The sequence below is a fragment of the Vanessa cardui genome, chromosome 15 (assembly GCF_905220365.1).
Source record: "Vanessa cardui chromosome 15, ilVanCard2.1, whole genome shotgun sequence".
Taxonomy (NCBI): domain Eukaryota; kingdom Metazoa; phylum Arthropoda; class Insecta; order Lepidoptera; family Nymphalidae; genus Vanessa; species Vanessa cardui.
This window is the reverse complement of record NC_061137.1, coordinates 10,792,937-10,813,093: the sequence shown is the minus strand read 5'-3', so window position 1 is coordinate 10,813,093 and position 20,157 is coordinate 10,792,937. Positions and strand designations below refer to the sequence as shown.

The following is a 20,157-nucleotide window of genomic DNA, read 5'->3' as shown; positions in this document are numbered from 1 at the left end:
AAACTGACACGTCGACATGGTTGCACTGACGCGAGAATCTATAGCGACGAATAGCGTCGCATGGCGCGATAGGGAGCTGGTTCTATTGGTTGTGTGAATCGGCAGTAATCGGTTTCATTGCATTTTCCGATGCTACATCAAAGTTGTTTCGTACTATACATAAGCGGTAGCGTTATGCAAGCTGCTTTACTATGTACATAGTTACTAAGCCGCTTTCGATGATACGTGATTTTCCAAAAGGTCTCATTTCATGGCTAGCAATACTATTCTAGACTAAACACAAGGTAAAACTATAATCACAAAATGATGTTATGCTTTTTGGGCTTTCATCACAATATTATGAAATCTTAGAAATTACTGTCCCCAATAAATATTTATAAAGGATCATAAACCTCGTTTATGAGTTTCCACTATGAAAAAAAGTCTCCCATAAGCCGATCCATTTTTATTTTTTAACAAAATTATTCATATGAAATATAATTTTTGTTTGTTTTTTATTGCAATATAATATCGAACGGCATGTTTGTAATTAGCTGACAATAATCGGTGCTTTGGTTTTTAACTATACCATTAGTATTATTCTGTAAGAACTAATTTCGAATATCACTCATAAAATGTCAATAATACGTGTATTCTCTAATCTTTACTAATACTATAAAGAGGAAATCTTGTTCGTTTGTTTGGATAAAATAGGCTCAAAAACTATTGGACCGATTTGAAAAATTCTTTCGCCATTCGAAAGCTATATTATCCACGAATAACATAAGCTAAATTATATTTTGGAAAAAATAAGGTTCCTTAAAATATTTGGGATTTTCGGACACAAGGTGTAAAAAATCTTCTAAAAACAATGTTAAACACGCATTTATTAAATGTCCAATACTACTTAATTAATACGCTTCACTTTAATTTACGATATATAAATTTGTTTTATAATATATTACATATTCTATTATACATTACATTTAAACTTCGTAGATTACATATTATGACTACAAACCAATATACGATAACACTTGACTTATTATACTTTTGGTTTATTTATTATATACCTTAATCGCAATTTCACAAATTATTATCAACACAATCACAATCTTAGAAATATTCATCCTATTATATAAAAATAAACGATACCCAACACTAGTTCTACTTATATCCAAAATTCCGATCCTGCGATGTTCTCTTCACTAGGGCGCCGAGTAAAAAGTGAACTTCGTATCCGTCAATAACTTGAAGTAAGCACCGAATATATTTTTATTATGTTTTTAAATGGCGACAACACTTCTTCTAGTTATTTATTTTCTTTTTTAAATTGTTTTTCTTTCTGGGTTATTTTGATTTTCTTTTAATACAAAGCTGAAATCTACGCGGACGAAGTCTCGGTTAGAAGCTAGTCATAGTATAAGTCAAATTGATGTGTCCAAAATTTCACGATCCCACTCATCGGAGAGCTTGGAGTTAATTATTACGGAACAGCTCCTAGCTACCGTTAGGGCAATATTGACACTACAGCTACAAACGGAATACACAATCATCCGACCGTACTTGTTTGAGGGTAATGAAATAGTCTAAGCTCTTGATTTGTATTGCCATTGTATGGATCTAGGACCTGTCGGGGTCATTGACCTTAGGTAGAAAAGATTTCAGAGTTGGTAAATTGTTCAAATAAACATCAATAAATTTGACGGTATTACAATGTAGGTACTTCTTCTTGCAAAGTAGGTATTTAGTCGTAAACAGATCACAGTATTGGTATGATTCAGATCTTCGCAGGACAATAATAATATAATAATAATAATTTAATTATTTAAGCATCCTATTGAACAAAAACAAGATGTGAACGATAATAACTGCGATAGTATAAAACTGTGGTGCAGTTATTAACGCCCGCCAATAAAGCGACGTTGCTCTATTAATTGTGACACTTAAATTTCACATATTTGTTACATATTTATTATGAATACAAAAAAAAAGAAAATTAAAATACCAAAGAATGTTCAATTGACCGATAACAACATTTAAAAAAAAAATAATGCTGAACAAACGTTTTAAACGTATGACGACCTCCGTGGTCAAACAGTGTGTACACCGGTTTTCATAGGTATGCCACTCTGAGGTCCCGGGTTCGATTCCCAGCCGAGTCGACGTAGAAAAAGTTCATTAGCTTTCTATATTGTATCTGGTCTGGGTGTTTGTGTACCTTCGTTACTTCTGATTTTCCATAATGCAAGTAAGTGCATTAGCTACTTACATTGGGATCAGACTAATGTATGTGATGTTGACTATACTTATTTATTTACTAACGTTCGTTTCAATTATAAAACTCAATTAAAATGTAATACTTTATATTCAATAAATATTATATGCATTATTATTATCTGTATATTACAGATGAGTATCTGTCACTTTGTTTATTAAAAATTGTATTTATAATCTGTTAACATGAACATGGAAAGATATGAGATAATGGCGGGAAAATTAAATCGAGAATATATTTTTTAACGGCGTATCGAGAAAAACATTATATAAAATTCATATCAAGTTATTCATCATCATCATCAGCCCGTTCCCGTCCACTGCTGGACATAGGCCTCTCCCAGTGCACGCCACTGTGATCGATCTCTGGCTACTCGCATCCAGCTCCTGCCTGCCGCCTTGCGTATATCGTCACTCCACCGTGCCTGAGGACGTCCTACACTACGTTTGCCGAGACGCGGTCTCCACTCTAGAACACGTCTTCCCCAACGGTTGTCGGTTCTGCGACTAATATAACCAGCCCGCTGCCACTTCAGCTTACTAATCCGATGGTAATTACTAATCAAGTTATTAAATAAAACCAAATACATATTGTTTTATTTCTGAGTTTAGACTAAGTTCATTCACAATTTGCATACAATTATGAAACAATCTGTATCTACAATTCGATTCGACAGTGCTTTTGTAATTTTAATCAAAAACGCTTTTGACTATAATAATTTGATTGCTAATTATCTTACACCAATGTTATAATAGATGTTAATCTCGACGCAAGAATCTGTATGTTTCTTAAATGTCTTGTTAGAAGCAACTTTTTCTGAATCAGTCAATAGATTGACTATATTATATTATTATTGACTATATTGTTCGTGTTATTATGATATAAAAGATTGGCAATTGACTCGAAAATCCTTCAAGATCAAATCGGATTATAAGAGTACCATCTATCTCGCTCACACACTTGTAAAATATTCATAAAGAACATCTTCAAAACCCCTTCCCTAGATGAAACCGCGTTTCCAAACCAGTAACATTAGAACAGTGCCAACAATTACACCCAGTAATTTTCCCACTGTTGAGTTAAGGTCTCCTCTCCTTTTGAGAAGTTTTGGAACATATTCCACCAAGCTGTTCCAATGCGGGTTGGTGGGATACACATATGGCAAAATATATATGAAATTATGTACATGCAGGTTACCTCACGATATTTTCCTCCGCCAAGCACGAGATGGATTACAAACACAAATTAAGCACACGAGTATTCAGTGGTGCTTGTCTGGGTTGAACCCGCAATCATCGGTTAGGATGCACGCGTTCTAACCACTGGACCATCTCATTATAAGTAGCATTTAATGGGTAGATGTTGCTCAAAATAAACCATTGACAATTTGTACGAGGTCGAAGTAATTGAATTAATATGGTTCAAATAACACATAATTTTACAATACGGTGTACTGTTAACGCTATCGTTAAGCAAATTATAAGTTACTTTGTATGTTATTTGATTTACAAATCGAATACATAAACTTGGGACACTATACAATATAATTAAATATAAACTTTGACTGTCATGACAATCCTTCCAATCCTGTTAAGGATATAACTTTTAGGTTATTACACCATACTTCTATACTGTGACACAGCTAATGTACCATTATGATAAGACACCCTTGTTTAGAGACAATCCTACAGCCTCAAGACATCTATACATAAACGCGACATCATAATTAGAGGCTATACTCTCTGTGGTCGAGCGCGGAGCATGGCCCGCCGGATTGAAGTAAATAGGATTAAAAATTACTTATAAATTATTTATTGTGGATTATGTATCTATTATTTTAAAATGAAAAAAAAAATCTGTGTGGCACACACTGACTTTTTTTTCTTCCATGAATATCACAAGAAGTCCATCGAAGATCTGCTGATGTTAATATTAAACACCAAAATGTATAAAGAATAGAATGTAAAAAAAACATCAACTATTAGCCTGTGGATGCTGTTAATTAAATTAAAAAGAAGTAGACCATAGACCTTTATTCAGATCCTCTCCTAATGCCACACCATGCGTGATGTCGGCCGTGCAACTCGTGAAAAGTGGTATGAACTTGATTAACTATGGACCCACGATCTACAATTGAATCTTTCTCAAGTAAAAGAAAATCCAATCAAATCTATTTAAGTATTTAATCAGCTTTACTTAAAAGAAAAAAATATGTAACAAATGCAAAATATGTTACTTTTTACACAATGGATGTAAAACATGGGATCGAGTGTCGAGTACATATAAAACCAATAAAATAAATATATAATATATAAAATAAATGACAATAGTAGGGGTGAAAGTGACACTGGTAGTGGTAACCAGTGTTTACGCAGCAAACGTACGAGAAAGGAGGTAGTCTCATATGGACGCTTCTAACAACATCAACATCTACCCGCAAACTTTAGTCTCGTGAACGAGACATTCGCAGATAATGTCGAAATATCAAGCTCCGCCAACTAAAAAAGACATGGTAAATATCCCGTATTTAATAATTATAAAGGGGCGATTCATTTATTACATAAGACGATCTAGGGGGAGGGGTCGCGCATGTCTTACGTTTTCTTACAAAGGGGTGTAGGAGTTTCTATAGTTCTTACGTAAAATCAAAAAAATGCGGGACAAAACATTTAAAAAAAATTTACTTTGAATAATAGTCATTAAAATAAATCAATCATTTATTAATTTTTTCCTTTAGATAACGATAAATATTATATACAGAGGTGGTGGTGGTCAAAAACAAGTGAAAATAGTTTTACGTAACAAAGGGATGGCCCCAAAAACGCAAAATATATTTTTTATTCAATATATAATATATTGTATGTAGTTCACAGTTTACCTTGTTAATAATAAATTGCATCACAAACGTTGATATTCTGTTCCGCTAGCTTTGTTCTTAATCAATGAGGTTGTTCCTACAAATAGCTGTTTAAATTTATGATGGAGCGAATATTTTATGTTACTTATTTTAATAATACAAGCGTAAGACCTTCGCGAGAATCTATCATGATATAATTATGAAGGGTCTATTATTTGACGTAACTTTCCATTAATATAACATTCCATCACCTTATCAGTCATTTTGTTCATATGAAATAAAGTATGTCTCACACTTGGGGATAGCGACATTCGGTAGGATTCCATTTTCAGTAAGATATTTGTCAATGTTTTCAGGACTATCAATGTAATAATACTCGTCGTGAATATAAAAATAGATTAATTTTTTTTTACTTATTCTTCAGGTAAAACGCGTATATGTTCGTCAAGTAAAGTGGGCGATATGTAGACAATTCTGGCGTCTAGTGCGCTGGAATACCCAATAAAAACAGCTTTACAGCAACTAACTCTTTGAAATCGCGTTATCTCTTTAAAAAACTATGTAGCTGGGTCAGCCTGTTGCTGATCTCAATATTGTTCTTTGACTTTGCTATAAGAATCAAACTTTTGTATTGTTCTACATTATATCAAGATCAAAACTTTTATATAATTATTTTCACTATCTAAATTCTAGTACATCCTGTATATATGCAACTGTCATTGTTAACAACGTCAATCATATTACATTTGTTGAACTTAATAACACAGATGGTAGTAAATTGATCAATTTTGTCATCGTCAAATTATCGTTCAATCCCAATGATGATACCACAATTAACAAATTAACTAGATCTATCCTCTTTTTTCAACAGTTCATTATTTATACATGATGTTTTATTAAAAATTACACGAATCTTATTATTTTTGTCATTTAAAAATAAAAGAGGAATGTAACGGCGGCATTATCCGAAAATTAGGTAGGTTTTAATTAAGATTAGACACGGCCGGATTAAGATAAAAATATGTTCTTTTCGCCGGTGGTAGTTTCGAACCGATGCGAATTGGGAACCTACAAAAAAAAGCCTACACATTTTATAAAGGTCGACAACGCATCTGCAAGCCCTCAAGTTTTACGATAGGCGATGGTAGTCACTTTCCATCAGATTAGCCTCCAGCTCCTGTCACCATTCACTTAGAGACACTGAAATTATTTAATTTGTGGTACAAATGCTATATAAAAGCAAAAGTTGGACCCTATAACTTTGTGTAGATGTGTGTGATATAAGTCGTGTGGTTAGATATAGTCAAGTCAAAGTCAAAGTCTAAAATCTTTATTCAAAATAGAAGTAATTACACTTTCTTATTTATTTCTAATTTAACACCTCAGACCTGAGAAGAACCGGCGAAAGAAACTCAGTTTTAAATCTAGACTATCGACCCTATCTGTAGGTTTGGATCAAGTACCTCTCATAAACCGATATTACAATATCGATATCAATAACTTTATATCAATAGTTACATAGATAAGTTACTGGCTATCAGTGAATGAGAGTGATTGAATAGAAAGTACACCTGTAATTGAGTGCACTCATCCCCTTGCCATTGTCTTAATTTTACTTTGCACAAGACATATTCCTTTTCCATATTTCATGGTCGTCATATTACAAGCAACATTATTTACAGCAAAATCGTCTTTTACACAATCTGTCCTACCTTTCCTTGGTTTTCCCCTTCCTCTATATCCATCCACGTTCATGCTCAAACCTTCCTCACGACGCGGTCCTCATTACGGTTACATACAATTTTACGGTTATTGGTACCACTTTCAAACTTCCTTTTATGTACCAATTCTTTACTCTGTCCATTAGTATCCACACATTCCTCTCAACATTCTCATCTCCGCTACAGACAGTTGTCTTTCACTTATCCCTTTTTTGGCGTGGCACTCTGATCCATATAGGACAGCAGATCTGACTATGGTTGCACAGATAACTAATCTCTAATGATATCGATACCATAGCTGAAATTGACCAGTGTGACATCATCATCATCATTATCATCAATCATAATAGAATTCTGGAATATTTTAATACCTCCCTATATAATGAATTCACCTTCATATGCAATTGCGATTGCATTTCAAATTATTATTTAAATTACTTTAAAAGTTCTACGTCGCTATTTATTCTTGAATTGTATCACATACCGTAAAAACTTAAAATATAAACATCTATATACTTACACGTAACAATTTACGGTAAAAAAAGTATCTATATTGTAACAATTTTTACAAAATATGTTTCCACTATATTTTGAGCAATAAATTAAAAATTAATTAATATTTCAATTTATGCATTAGACCAGATAATTGGCACCGGTTTGGCACAATAGAAACTAATTAGACAAATGAGACACTTTCGCCAAAAAAAGCAGAAGCTACAAAAACCTTAATAGTTTTTATTCGTATTGAATAGCTCACTAAAAATATTGGAAAAATAAATAGCTTTCGAATACTTATAATTAATAATGTACATACAAACAAATACAAATAAACCATATTTCATTTTACAGACGCACACTCCACTGAATAAGGCTAATTATGGCTGAAATAATATTTAAAATAAACGGAATTGAATACAAAAGTAAGTAAACAGTTTTTTTATAAGTAACTAGTTCTCGCCAGTGGCTTTGCTCGTTTTGAGTACGTCTCTACCTAAAATAGGTGTAAAATATACCCGTATATAATAAAATGTATATCCGTTCTTGGGGTGCAAACTTCTTTTATAAAATTTCATCAAATTATCTCTAATCATCAAGTGGCTTTGTCGTGAAAGCGTAACAAACAGGTTACTTTCGTATTTATATTCTTGTATTACTAATAGAGCAATCAATTCCGAAATACCGTCTTTAGATATGCTTACAACTGTGAAAGTTTTAAAATGTTTCAAATAATATTTTTTTAATGATAATAGTAATAAGTAAAAATAAGATTGGTATTGGACTATGGAGCTCTTCTAAACTAAAACAAAAATAATAATCATCAAAATTGGTTCATAAACAAAACAAATATTGCCATATAAACATAGATACATGCACCTACATGCTAATAAGCTAATCCATCATCAATGTTAACTTTGCCGTTTCGTAAATTCAAATCGTTTGTTAAAAATACATTGTTAAAAAAAGCATATTATTATATACAAGACTTGGTAGTTAATAAAAAAGCGTGGAATTAATACCTATTAACTTCCAGGCATGTATATGATATGATATGATTGTATTTTTTAAATGTTGAAAAAGAGTAACCACTGAGTTTCTTGCCGGTTCTTCCCGGTAGAATCTTCTTCCCGAACCGGTGGTAGCTTCACTTGATTGTTAAATGACGATTCAAAAGTGCTTGAAAAGCCTACTTGGATAAAGTTTATTTTGATTTGATTAATTTAGTTAGATTTGACTAATACGTTTTATTCTTAAAGCTGTAACACTAATTGCTTATACTGGTCGCAGTAAGGTTTGGTCACTTTTCGCCCAGATAGTCGGAATTGCTAAATAACAAAGAATTGCAATAGAATCATTATCATCATTCCACGTGATAATGATTTGTATATTTTTTTTATTAATCTTTTTGAATTTCAAGTTGACGCCAAGTTTGGTCCAGATTTCACTCTAAATGAATTTATAAGAAAAATAGCCAATCTACGTGGAACAAAAGCCATGTGTCATGAAGGAGGGTGCGGTGCTTGTGTGGTCAACGTTAGCGCGTCCTTACCACCGTCCAACGACGTGAGATCTTTTGCTGTAAATTCTGTAAGTAATAAATCAATTAAGATAAATTCTGCAGCTACTTATTCTTCAACATCATCTTATCAACTCTAATGTCGTTAGTTCTAAATTTTAATATACCAAAACAAATTATATCGTCTTAATTATAGTCATATACGTTCTAGAAGAAGAATTACATGTCGAACTGTAAATGTTTTGTTTTTCATTTAAATTTCCACGGGCAGACGCAGAGGGTATTTTGTAAGTCTGACCCTCGGCTAAGGAAATATACACGTTACAGGTATATTTCAAATCATTACCTAACATTTTTGAAATAATTTTTCTTTTACTTGTGGATTAGTAATCCCATTTTCATTAAATTTTCAAATTAATATCATTTTCCTTTTGATTGTATTTTTAGTAAGACTATAACACATTTTACATCATCAAAATTAACATAAGAATTAATAACATTAAATGCTTAATTAAATATATACAAATGTGAAATCAAACTAGTTACTGTATAAATCTTGACCGCGTGGTAGATCAAAATTTGTATCTATTATGGTCTACTAACGCTTACTATAAAAAAACTTTATACGTGTTATTAAAAAATATTTGTGTATTTAGAAATAAGTATTCTAAATAACGATTCTGAAACTCAATTCATTCTTCCTAAGATTATTAATATTCTTAATTTTACAAATAATTAATAATGTAACTTCCAGTGTCTCGTATCGATATTATCATGTCATGGTTGGGAAATTACAACCGTGGAAGGTATCGGTAACAAACGAACGGGCTATCACGAAGTCCAAAAACGTCTGGCTAGTTTCAGCGGTACCCAATGCGGATATTGTTCTCCTGGATTTGTTATGAGCATGTACAGGTACTTTTCTTATACACGCAATATAGTTATAATTATATTATTATATATGCATATAATAAAATTTGAGAGTCTGTCATATTAAAATAGCCCTTTTTTCTCAATGCATATGTATGTATACACGGTACATATACCAAAATACTTCACTTTCACTGGCAGATAACTGATATAATAAGGAGTAACTTAGGCTACAATAATTTTTTGTTTTTGTTGAATTCAAACGCGTACAAGGTCGTGGGCACAGCTAGATAGCTAGTTAAACATATAACTCATTTTGTTTTTCTGCATAGCCTTTACCAATCGAAAAACCAGAAAGTTACAAAAGAAGAGGTCGAAAATTCATTTGGAAGCAACATTTGCCGATGCACCGGCTACCGACCAATCGCTGACGCATTTAAGTCTTTAGCTCAAGACGCTGACAAGGAATTACTTAACCAAGTAGTAGATATAGAAGATTTAAATACTATAAAGTCATGTTCATATGAATATTCCCAAACAAAATTGAATGAATACAGTCTCTTTGATGAAAATATTGATACTAATAATTGTAATGATGAGGTATCTTGGTGTATGCTTGGAAAGACAAATAAAGAAATGATCACAATAGAATCAGACTCATTTAAATGGTACAAAGCATATAATTTAGATGATGTATTTAAAGCCATACAAAGTGATGGTGAATATAAACTAATAGCAGGAAACACCGGTCAAGGTTGGTAAAATAAAATAATTTATTCTATCAAAGAAATAAATCATTTGATTATTTTTGAATGCGTTATTTTTTCAGGAGTAATGCCTGTCTCAAAATATCCAATGAATATAATTGATATTTTCAATGTATCAGAATTAAAAGAACACACATTGGATGTGAATTTAATTATTGGAGCCGGAATGACAATATCAGAAGCGATGAATGTTTTTTTAAAGATGTCAGAAAACGAGGACTTTTATTATTTAAAAGAATTGTATAATCATTTGGACTTGGTCGCTCACATCCCTGTTCGTAATGTAAGTTATTTTCTGAAGTTTAAGTTTAATTATTACCATTTTTTTGTAAAATAATTTTAATTTAATATTGTTTTATAAATGAAAAGAATATATTATGATAAGTAAATATCAAAGACAGCATAAATAAGTAAAGATATTGATAAAAGGTTGTTTCATAAATAAAACTTATATTTGATGATATTTCTTTTCTAGATCGGAACTATTGGTGGTAACTTAATGTTAAAACATACGGACAATAAATTTCAATCAGATCTATTTTTAATGATTGAAACTGTTGGGGGAATGATCACAATTGGTAAAATATATCTTTATTTGACAAGTACATTAAGCAGGAACATTAAATTAATGCTTAATTCATATCTATAATTAAACTCGTACACGGCAGTGAAAAAAACCATCATAGCTCGAAATCATAACTCGGATAAATTTCTGCCATATACATATTTATTCAGAAAACCGCTTCCATGCAGTGCTTCGAAATAATCTTCAAACTTTATTCAAAGTTCCTTGCCCAGCGGTGGGTAGTTTACAGCTATTGGAGGACATTAGTTTCAATGACAACAATTACTTATGATTGAACTATTTTTATTTATGACAAAAAGAAATAACAAATTTGAGACAAATCTAATAAATTGCATTTTGTAAAAATTCTTCGATTAAACTTGGATCTGTGTAGTGTATCTTACTATTTACAGGAGAAGGTGTTACCAAAACTAATATAATTTCTCTTCCCGAATTCTTGCGAACTGACATGAAAGGAAAAATTATTTTGAACGTCATGCTGCCCCCATTTTCACAAAGTTGTTCACTTAAAACTTTTAAGGTAAATAATTACTTGTAAATCAAAAATGCTTTATACATTTTATAATACCCAACATTACCTTTTAGATAATGCCCCGAGCACAAAATGCTCATGCAATTATTAATGCCGGTTTTCTTTTTAAATTCCATCACAATTCAAATCTTATCGAAAAAGCAACGATTGTGTACGGCGGTATATCGCAAAGTTTTATACACGCGGAAAAATCTGAAGCACTTTTAGTTGGCAAAGATCCATACACAAACGAGACATTACAGTTAGTCTTAAAGAATTTAGAAGAAGAACTGCAACCAGAAGAAAATTATCCAGAACCTTCTGCTGCCTTTAGAAAAAGGCTTGCTATAGCTCTGTTTTATAAGGTGAATGACACTCATTGTAATTTTTTTATACCTTCGATAGCATGTTGAAAAAGAGTAACTACTGAGTTGAGAGACTTGGTAAAATCTCCTTTTCGAACTGATAGCTTCTCTTAATTTTTAAATGACGTTTCAAAAGTGCTTGTAAAAGCCTACTTGAATAAAGTTTATTTTGGTTTGAGTTGATTTGATTCATTCATAGTTATAATTTTTACAGGCAGTATTAAGTTTATGTCCAAGTGATAAAGTAAATCCAATATACAAATCAGGTGGAGAAGTTTTAAAGAGAGATACATCAAAAGGGAGTCAAAGTTTTGAAACCGACGAAAGTATCTGGCCCTTAACTCAACCTATGCCCAAAATAGAAGCAGTGTTACAATGTGCCGGTGAAGCCATATTTTCTAACGATGTTCCGTCTATAGCCGATGAAGTTTTCGCGGCGTTTGTAACAGCAGATGTTACTGCTGGAAGTGTAATAAGTGGTTTTGATACATCTGAAGCATTTGTAAGTACCTATTTACAATTTGGGTAAATGTGATTAGAGTAAAGTATTATTCCTTTCATAAATGTGTATTTTTATCAAAAAAAATGTTGTCATTAATATTTCGTCATCTTAGAAAATTCCAGGAGTAAGTGCATTTTACACTGCGAAGGATATTCCAGGAAACAATACATTTACTCCAAAAAACATCGCACTTATGTCTGCTGATGAGGAAATATTATGTTCTGGAAAAGTTATGTTCTATGGACAGCCGGTTGGAATAATTGTAGCTGATCGGGAAACAACCGCTCAAAAAGCTGCTCAAATCGTTAAAATAACATATTCTCTCGTTAACACGAAAAAACCGTTGTTGACAATGGATGATGTACTTATATCAAGTGAATTAAATGAAAGATTAATGAAAAATGAGACCATAGAACCAACAGATGTGGGTAACGATATAAAACAAGTGCTAAACGGAGAGTTCAAGTTAAGAGGTCAATACCACTTTTATATGGAACCGCAAACATGTGTAACAATACCGGTTGAAGATGGATTGGATATCTATTCGTCTGCACAATGGTTGGATTTGACAAATATTGCAGTTACGCAATGTCTTAAAATCCCTGTCAATAGGTAAAGTAAAACATTTTTGTCACTACTCAAATAGTTTTAAATGCCTAGTCAAGTCTTTTTTGTTGTTTAATAAAATTTAAATCCAATTCATACTCGTACACTTAAGTATTTTAAGAGCCATGACTATATTTTTTATCGCCTTACAATTATTAAGTTGGCAATCAACTTGACAATCTAGTGTTAAGAGTGTAAGGACGCTGAGCCCCACATCCTGGATTTAAATATTTTGTCAGCCTATAAAGGTATTATAAAGCTTGATTTCTCATTTGAGAAAATTAGAAGGGTCACAATGCCGTCAATTTCCAAAACATAGAATTATATATTCATAGCAGAAGTAGAAAATATTTGAAAATAATTATTTTCAGAGTTAATGTGATAGTTCTAAGATTAGGGGGAGGATATGGTGGTAAAATATCACGATCAACTCAAATTGCTTGTGCTGCAGCCTTAGTGACACACTTGCAAGGGAAACCATGCAGATTCATATTGCCTTTGACAACCGGCATGAAATCCATTGGAAAAAGATTGCCAACAAATAGTCAGTTCGAGGTAAGTATATTGGTCAACATCGAAACCAATTTATAATTCACGCACGCATTCATCATTTTATAATCGCCAATGTCAGTTGCAAGTTAGAATCTAATATGAAATTGTTGAATTAACAATGAAGTTACAGCCTTTTAAGTACTGCATAAAAGTAAAAAAAGGTAAAGTAACAGCCTGTAAATTTCCTCTTCCATTAAGGAGAGGGTTTGGAACATATTCCACCACGCTGTTCCAATGCGGGTTGTTGGAATGCACATGTGGCAGAATTTCGATGAAATTAGACCCATGCAGGTTTCCTCACTATATTTTCCTTCACCGCCGAGCACGAGATGAATTATAAACACAAATTAAGCACATATATATAGTAGTGCTTGCCTGGGTATGAACCCGCAATCATCGGTTAAGATGCACGCGTTCTAACCACTGGGCCATCTCAGCTCTAAGTACTGCATGTGTTAATTAATGTAGGCACACCAAAATAAAAGAAACATAAATTAAAGATCAGATGATCCAAAGAAATTTATAACACATGTTTATGTTACAAAAATATCAATAGATAAAAGCTATTACATTAGTACAAAAAAGTAAACACGTTACTTCTATTCAAAATATAAAATGAACTAAATTTACTAACAAAATTTTATTTCACTCACCTAAAACTCAGGTGGGTGTTAACGAAAATGGATTAATTCAGTACCTTAAGAACACCTTTTATCAAGATTGCGGATATTCTTTCAATGAAATTATTACTGAGAGAACAGTAAAGCACTTTTACAGCTGCTACGAAACAAAAAGGTGGAAAATCGAAGCTAACAGTATTATAACTGATACAGCATCTAACACTTACTGCAGATCACCGTGTACGTAAAACAATATCTATTAAAATTAGCTTATAATTGCAGAAAATTTACTGCAAGTTTATTCTAATCAAATGTTGCTATTTACAGCATCTGCGGAAGGAATTGCAATGATAGAAAATATAATGGAATACATTGCGTATAGCTTGGGAAAGGACCCCATAGAAGTTCGTCTATTAAACATGGTTTCAGAAGATAATCCTTTACCAGAAATGATAAATCAGTTAAAGATAGATTCAGAATATGAATCACGTACAAAAGACGTGACACAATACAATGAACAAAACAGATGGAGGAAAAGATCATTAAAAATTATGCCAATGACATTTGATATCTACTACTTTGGCAATTATAATTCTGTTATATCTATATACCATGGAGATGGCACTCTGACGATCCATCACGGAGGTGCCGCAATGGGGCAAGGCTTGAATACAAAGATAGCTCAAGTGTGTGCCTATAAACTAGGGATACCTTTGAAAAAGATCATCGTCAGACCTAGTACCAGTTATTTCTCACCGAATGCAATGGTGACTGGAGCTAGTATTGGCAGTGAATGTATTGCATTTGCAACAATAAAGGCATGTGACATACTTTTAGAAAGATTAGCTCCAATAAAAGAAAGAGGGACGCTTTCTTGGGAAGAACTTATTTCTAAAGCATACGAAGAGGGCGTTGACTTACAGGCGTCTTATATGTATTCGCAGAAAGATAATTTAAAGCCGTATAATGTATACGCAGTCTGTGCTGTGGAAATTGAACTCGATCTGTTAACAGGTAACCACGATATAAGAAGAGTTGACATACTTGAAGATACTGGGAGAAGTATAAGTCCTACATTAGACGTTGGTCAGGTAAATTATAATACTTTTTGGTGTATTCATTTTATAAAAACTTTTACAATTTTAAAATATTTTCATTATATACCTGATACAGACGTCGCATGTACAATTTAAAAAAAATCCTAGTCTTTAAATATCTAATAATGTACACCAAAGCACATACATTTCTATCAAAAATAAGCTTCACCAATGAAATATGAAAGAATAGTTATAACTTAAATTTTAATGTATTTAAAGATCGAAGGGGCATTTGTGATGGGAATAGGCTACTGGACTTCAGAAAACCTTGTCTACGATCAGACAACTGGAGAACTCTTGACGAACCGCACTTGGAACTATAAGCCACCAGGGATTAAAGATATTCCTGCTGACATGAGGATTTACTTCCGCAGAAATGCTGGAAACGAATACGGGGTACTTCAGTCCAAAGGTAGAGTTTGTATTTACATTTGTAAAGATCATCTCATCTGACTAAAGATGAGATGTATGTTTTTCTGAGAAATAGAAGATTCAATTTGAATTTGTAAAATGCGTTTCGGCACTTTATATCAAGGATCTATAGAAAAATGTTCTAAAACTTTTTGCTGACTTCAATAGATAATAACAATAAATGATAATTTTCAACGTCCGTATCTTACCTTTACCGTACCGTACCGTAACTTTAAAAACAAAAAACGGGGGATCCACCTGTCACTTGAAAGGTCATATTTTATTATATTATAAATAAAGTATAAAACGAATCACTACACGATGTACCTAATATAATAAGAAATAAGTTCTAAATGAAAAACTAAAAAGTTATAATAGATTTTTTGGCTAATTTGACTTTTAACAATTAATAAAGTTAATCAACGCTAGTCTTGTATTATTCCAAATACGAACGTAATTAATCTAACCCAAAAAAGGCATAAAAAGTGTCATTAATTTAGTAGTTTGACATTATGTGCGTTATAATTGGCACTATGTACGTAAACTATAATTGTTTTATTTCACATAATGTATCTGTTTCACATATTTTAAATTAATTTTGGCTTACTATGCTCCATTTCTTTAAAAACTTATGTCGTATGGTATACCTCCAACTTCAAAACGAGTACCAAATTGTCTCTTCACTTATATAATTAAATAAATATAATTGAAAACAATTTTATCATTATATATTAAGCTTCAATAGCGCAATGTTTTAAGAGTCATCTGTCCATATAACCAGTCACAGGATAGATCCGAATCTCTTGGTCAATTGTCATCTCCATGCCTAACAAAAATAATTTACTTCACTTCCATTTTTTTAGAAGTCCTTGTATTCGTAATTCTATCATCAGCTGATTTTACAGCGACTGGCGAACCAGCATTTTGTCTGGCAACGATTCTGATGCACGCGTTCCGTGAAGCTATTCGTTACGGGCGACTGGACGCGGGATGTCCCGACCAATGGGTGGAAATTGGTAACATCCAATTATTTCCCAATGTCATTAAGTTGTTATGCCCAAATTAAACCTTGCTTTGTTAATAACCTGGTTTTTTTGTGAAGTAGATCATGACATCGTTATCGAGAGCTATGAGTAATGCTATGTGTATTAAAAACTTTTCTGTTATGTGTATATTATAAATGTTAAATGTATACTTACTATGTTCTGTAGCAAATTGTTCCATTAATGCAAACAGGGAATAAGGCGTCCAAGCGACTGTGAAGGATATGATCATAATAAAGACCATGGCAGTCGCTCTTGCTTCGGCTCGACTCACGCGGCCGAGACGTTGGGCATTCTGCCAAAAAAAAATAATATTATTAATACAGTATTTTTTATTTCAAGAATATAATTCGATTCGATTTTAATTGATAAATATAGTACACGAATTATTAGCAAAGACCCAAAAACATTGTATTTTAAACGAATTTAGTTTTTAATCTGTGCATTCGAAATATTTTCCAGATGCTCCGTGTACAGTGGAAAACATCTTTATGGCATGCGATCACAAAATAGAACACTTTTTACTAAACTGAATATAATGTAGAATATAAATCACAGCTTTGTGAAAATAAAAATAAATTAATAGTTCTTATTTTATGCAATACGAATGTTAAATATATCAATTAAAAAATATATTACAGAGAAATATCTTTTATTTTCAAACCTATTCGTTTCTTAATCGAAAAAAAAAAAAACAAATTAATCTTTATATGTCATTTAGCTCCTTGATATTGGCCAGTATTATTTTTTATTTTTATCAATATTTAAAATGAAAACAAAACAAGCATTACGATAAAAATACTATCTCTAAAAATAGCTGAATCATTATTACTATAATTTTCTAACGAATGCGAATTTTGGGTGGATGGATGTTTGATATTCAATTACGCAAAAACGATAAAAATATCAAGGGTTAGCCTTAATATTTTTATCGTGAATGAACCGTGAACGTGAGATGAAACAATAATTATGATAAAATAAAAACCCGATACCGATTGAAAGAAAAAAGAAAATCTATTCAAAAAACAAAACTTACTAACTTAATTTCCGTCATTAGTCAATAACCATAAATTCATAACAACAACTATAATAACCATTTTAAGATAAGATATTATTTTTAATATAAATTATATATACGGGAAAAAATGATTAGCCTTTTTGATGTTTTTTTTATAGTATGCTCCTTTTGCTTGTTTCGCGAAGGAACCTCCAGAAATCTCTTCCGACATGGTGGTCGGAGACCTTTTCTTCTATTTTATGTTTCTTTTTATTCCTTGTTTTTCTTAGTTGTTATTTCTTACTTTATCTACTGGTGCTGTTTAATTTGTTTGTCTTTTTTGTAATGTATGTACACTATTCTAGAAATTTTTTAGAGCAATATTGATTTAAAGATAGTGAAAAATAATCACAACAACAATTTAAAGTAAAAAAAACAACAGCCTCCTCTACCAATGCGGGTTGGTGCAATGCACATGTGGCAGAATTTCTGTGAAATTGGACCCATGCAGATTGGACGAGATGATTTATAACACAAATTAAGCACATAAATATTCAGCAGTACTTGCCTGGGTTTGAGCCCGCAATCATTGATTAAGATGCACGCACTCTAACTAGTGGGCCATCTCGTCCCTTTAGCCGGAGCTACACTCTTTACATTATTTATAATGCCACCGAAAAAAACAAAATATCGGAACATCATCAAGAAATGCGCAGCGTCATACAATCAAAAGAGCTACTGAAACAAAACACCAAGAAGAAATACGTTTAGAAGCAAATAGAATCCAAATTTCTTCTTTGAGGGCTGCTGATACAGTTAGTCGACGTAATGATTAAGTTGCAGATCTTCGAACAAAAGTATCTTCATGAAGAGCTACTGAATAACCCGACGAGCGAGCCCAACAACTGGATGACCAACGATTACAACAGATTAAGTGAAGAACTAGAACCAATCTCAATAAATAATTCTTCAATTGCGATGAGGTTATGATAACAAGATGCATTCCGATGTTATCTTTGGCTCAATGAATATAGTATGCCCATATTGTCACGCTATAAAGTTTAAAAACACTCCGGTATTTGCTGCTCAATTGGCAAAGTTTACTTGGTGGTAGGGCTTTGTGCAAGCCCGTCTGGGTAGGTACCACCCACTCATCAGTTATTCTACCGCCAAATAACAGTACTCAGTATTGTTGTGTTCCGGTCTGAAGGGTGAGTGAGCCAGTGTAACTACAGGCACAAGAGACATGGTGGCACATTGACGATGTAAGGAATAGTTAATATTTCTTACAGCGTCATTGTCTATGGGCGATGGTGACCACTTACCATCAGGTGGCCCATATGCTCGTCCGCCAACCTATAACATAAAAAAAAAACCACCACCACAAGTTACCACAAGTTGTTGAACCACCACAACCTCTTCTTACCTAAGTATTTAGTTCTTCATTTCATATTACAAAATGAAATTCATGTTTTCAAATTACATCATTTGGCATGTGTGTGGATAGAAATATTGTACAATACAATAATTTCGCATCTACACTTAAAGTGCAAGGACACTTAGTAATTTGCGGGACAAAAATTACAAAAAGAGATATTGTTATCACTAAGCAAGCCAAAACCAAGCAAGGCTTCGCCAAAACATATCGATCATGTGACCATGACAACGATTCTCCAATTCTTCAGCGAGCAGAAGATGGATGTCATCTCAAACTGTATCAAACTAATCTTACGACAGGCTCTGTGACTTCGAAGAGAATTGTATAGATTTTTATGCGTATCGTATAATGATTAACATCATCGAAGAAGATGACGACTATGAAATGAAATAATTTTGTATTTAATTAGATCTCTCGTGTTTCTTGACTTCTTCCTTTATTATTTGTCATTGTTAATGATAAATAATTAATTAGAAAATAAAAATTTTAAAAAATATTTTGCTGCCAGCGAAGCGGGCGGGTAAAACTAGTTGGTATTATTTAATTCGACGATGAAAGGAAAACAAAATGTAAATTGCAAATTGAGTTTGGAAATAAATTCTATTTTATTTTAAAATGCTGTATGGATTACATAATTGCCTTCGAAATGCAATCGAAGATATTATGTAAGGACTAAACAAACTCAATGCATAACATGATCATGTCATATTAGAAAGTGACCTATGACACATGCATCCGAATACTGAAACATAACTTAAATATTTAATTCCAACTCAACTACATGAAACGCCGTTAACTTATAAATTCGCAAAATCGAATGTATATTTTAAGCCTTACTCAAATTCGAGTGGGCTATAAATAAGTAAATTTCACCCTAATAAAATTATAACACAGACAGGCTACGATAATCGCATTGAATAGCGTAATACGGTGCAGGTCCGTC

General features: G+C 32.4%; 1 protein-coding gene across 1 annotated transcript; it reads left to right on the top strand.

Moving 5' to 3' along the window:
- Window positions 1-4,730: 4,730 nt before the first annotated feature.
- On the top strand, window positions 4,731-17,312 carry LOC124535911 (xanthine dehydrogenase-like). Its single transcript, XM_047112313.1, has 16 exons — window positions 4,731-4,780; window positions 8,683-8,920; window positions 9,604-9,764; window positions 10,052-10,473; window positions 10,549-10,769; window positions 10,962-11,064; window positions 11,465-11,592; window positions 11,658-11,948; window positions 12,163-12,450; window positions 12,563-13,062; window positions 13,428-13,611; window positions 14,273-14,468; window positions 14,556-15,319; window positions 15,545-15,737; window positions 16,642-16,752; window positions 17,242-17,312. The coding sequence occupies exons 1-16, from the start codon at window positions 4,731-4,733 to the stop codon at window positions 17,310-17,312; spliced, it is 3,921 nt and encodes a 1,306-aa protein (XP_046968269.1).
- Window positions 17,313-20,157: the final 2,845 nt, after the last annotated feature.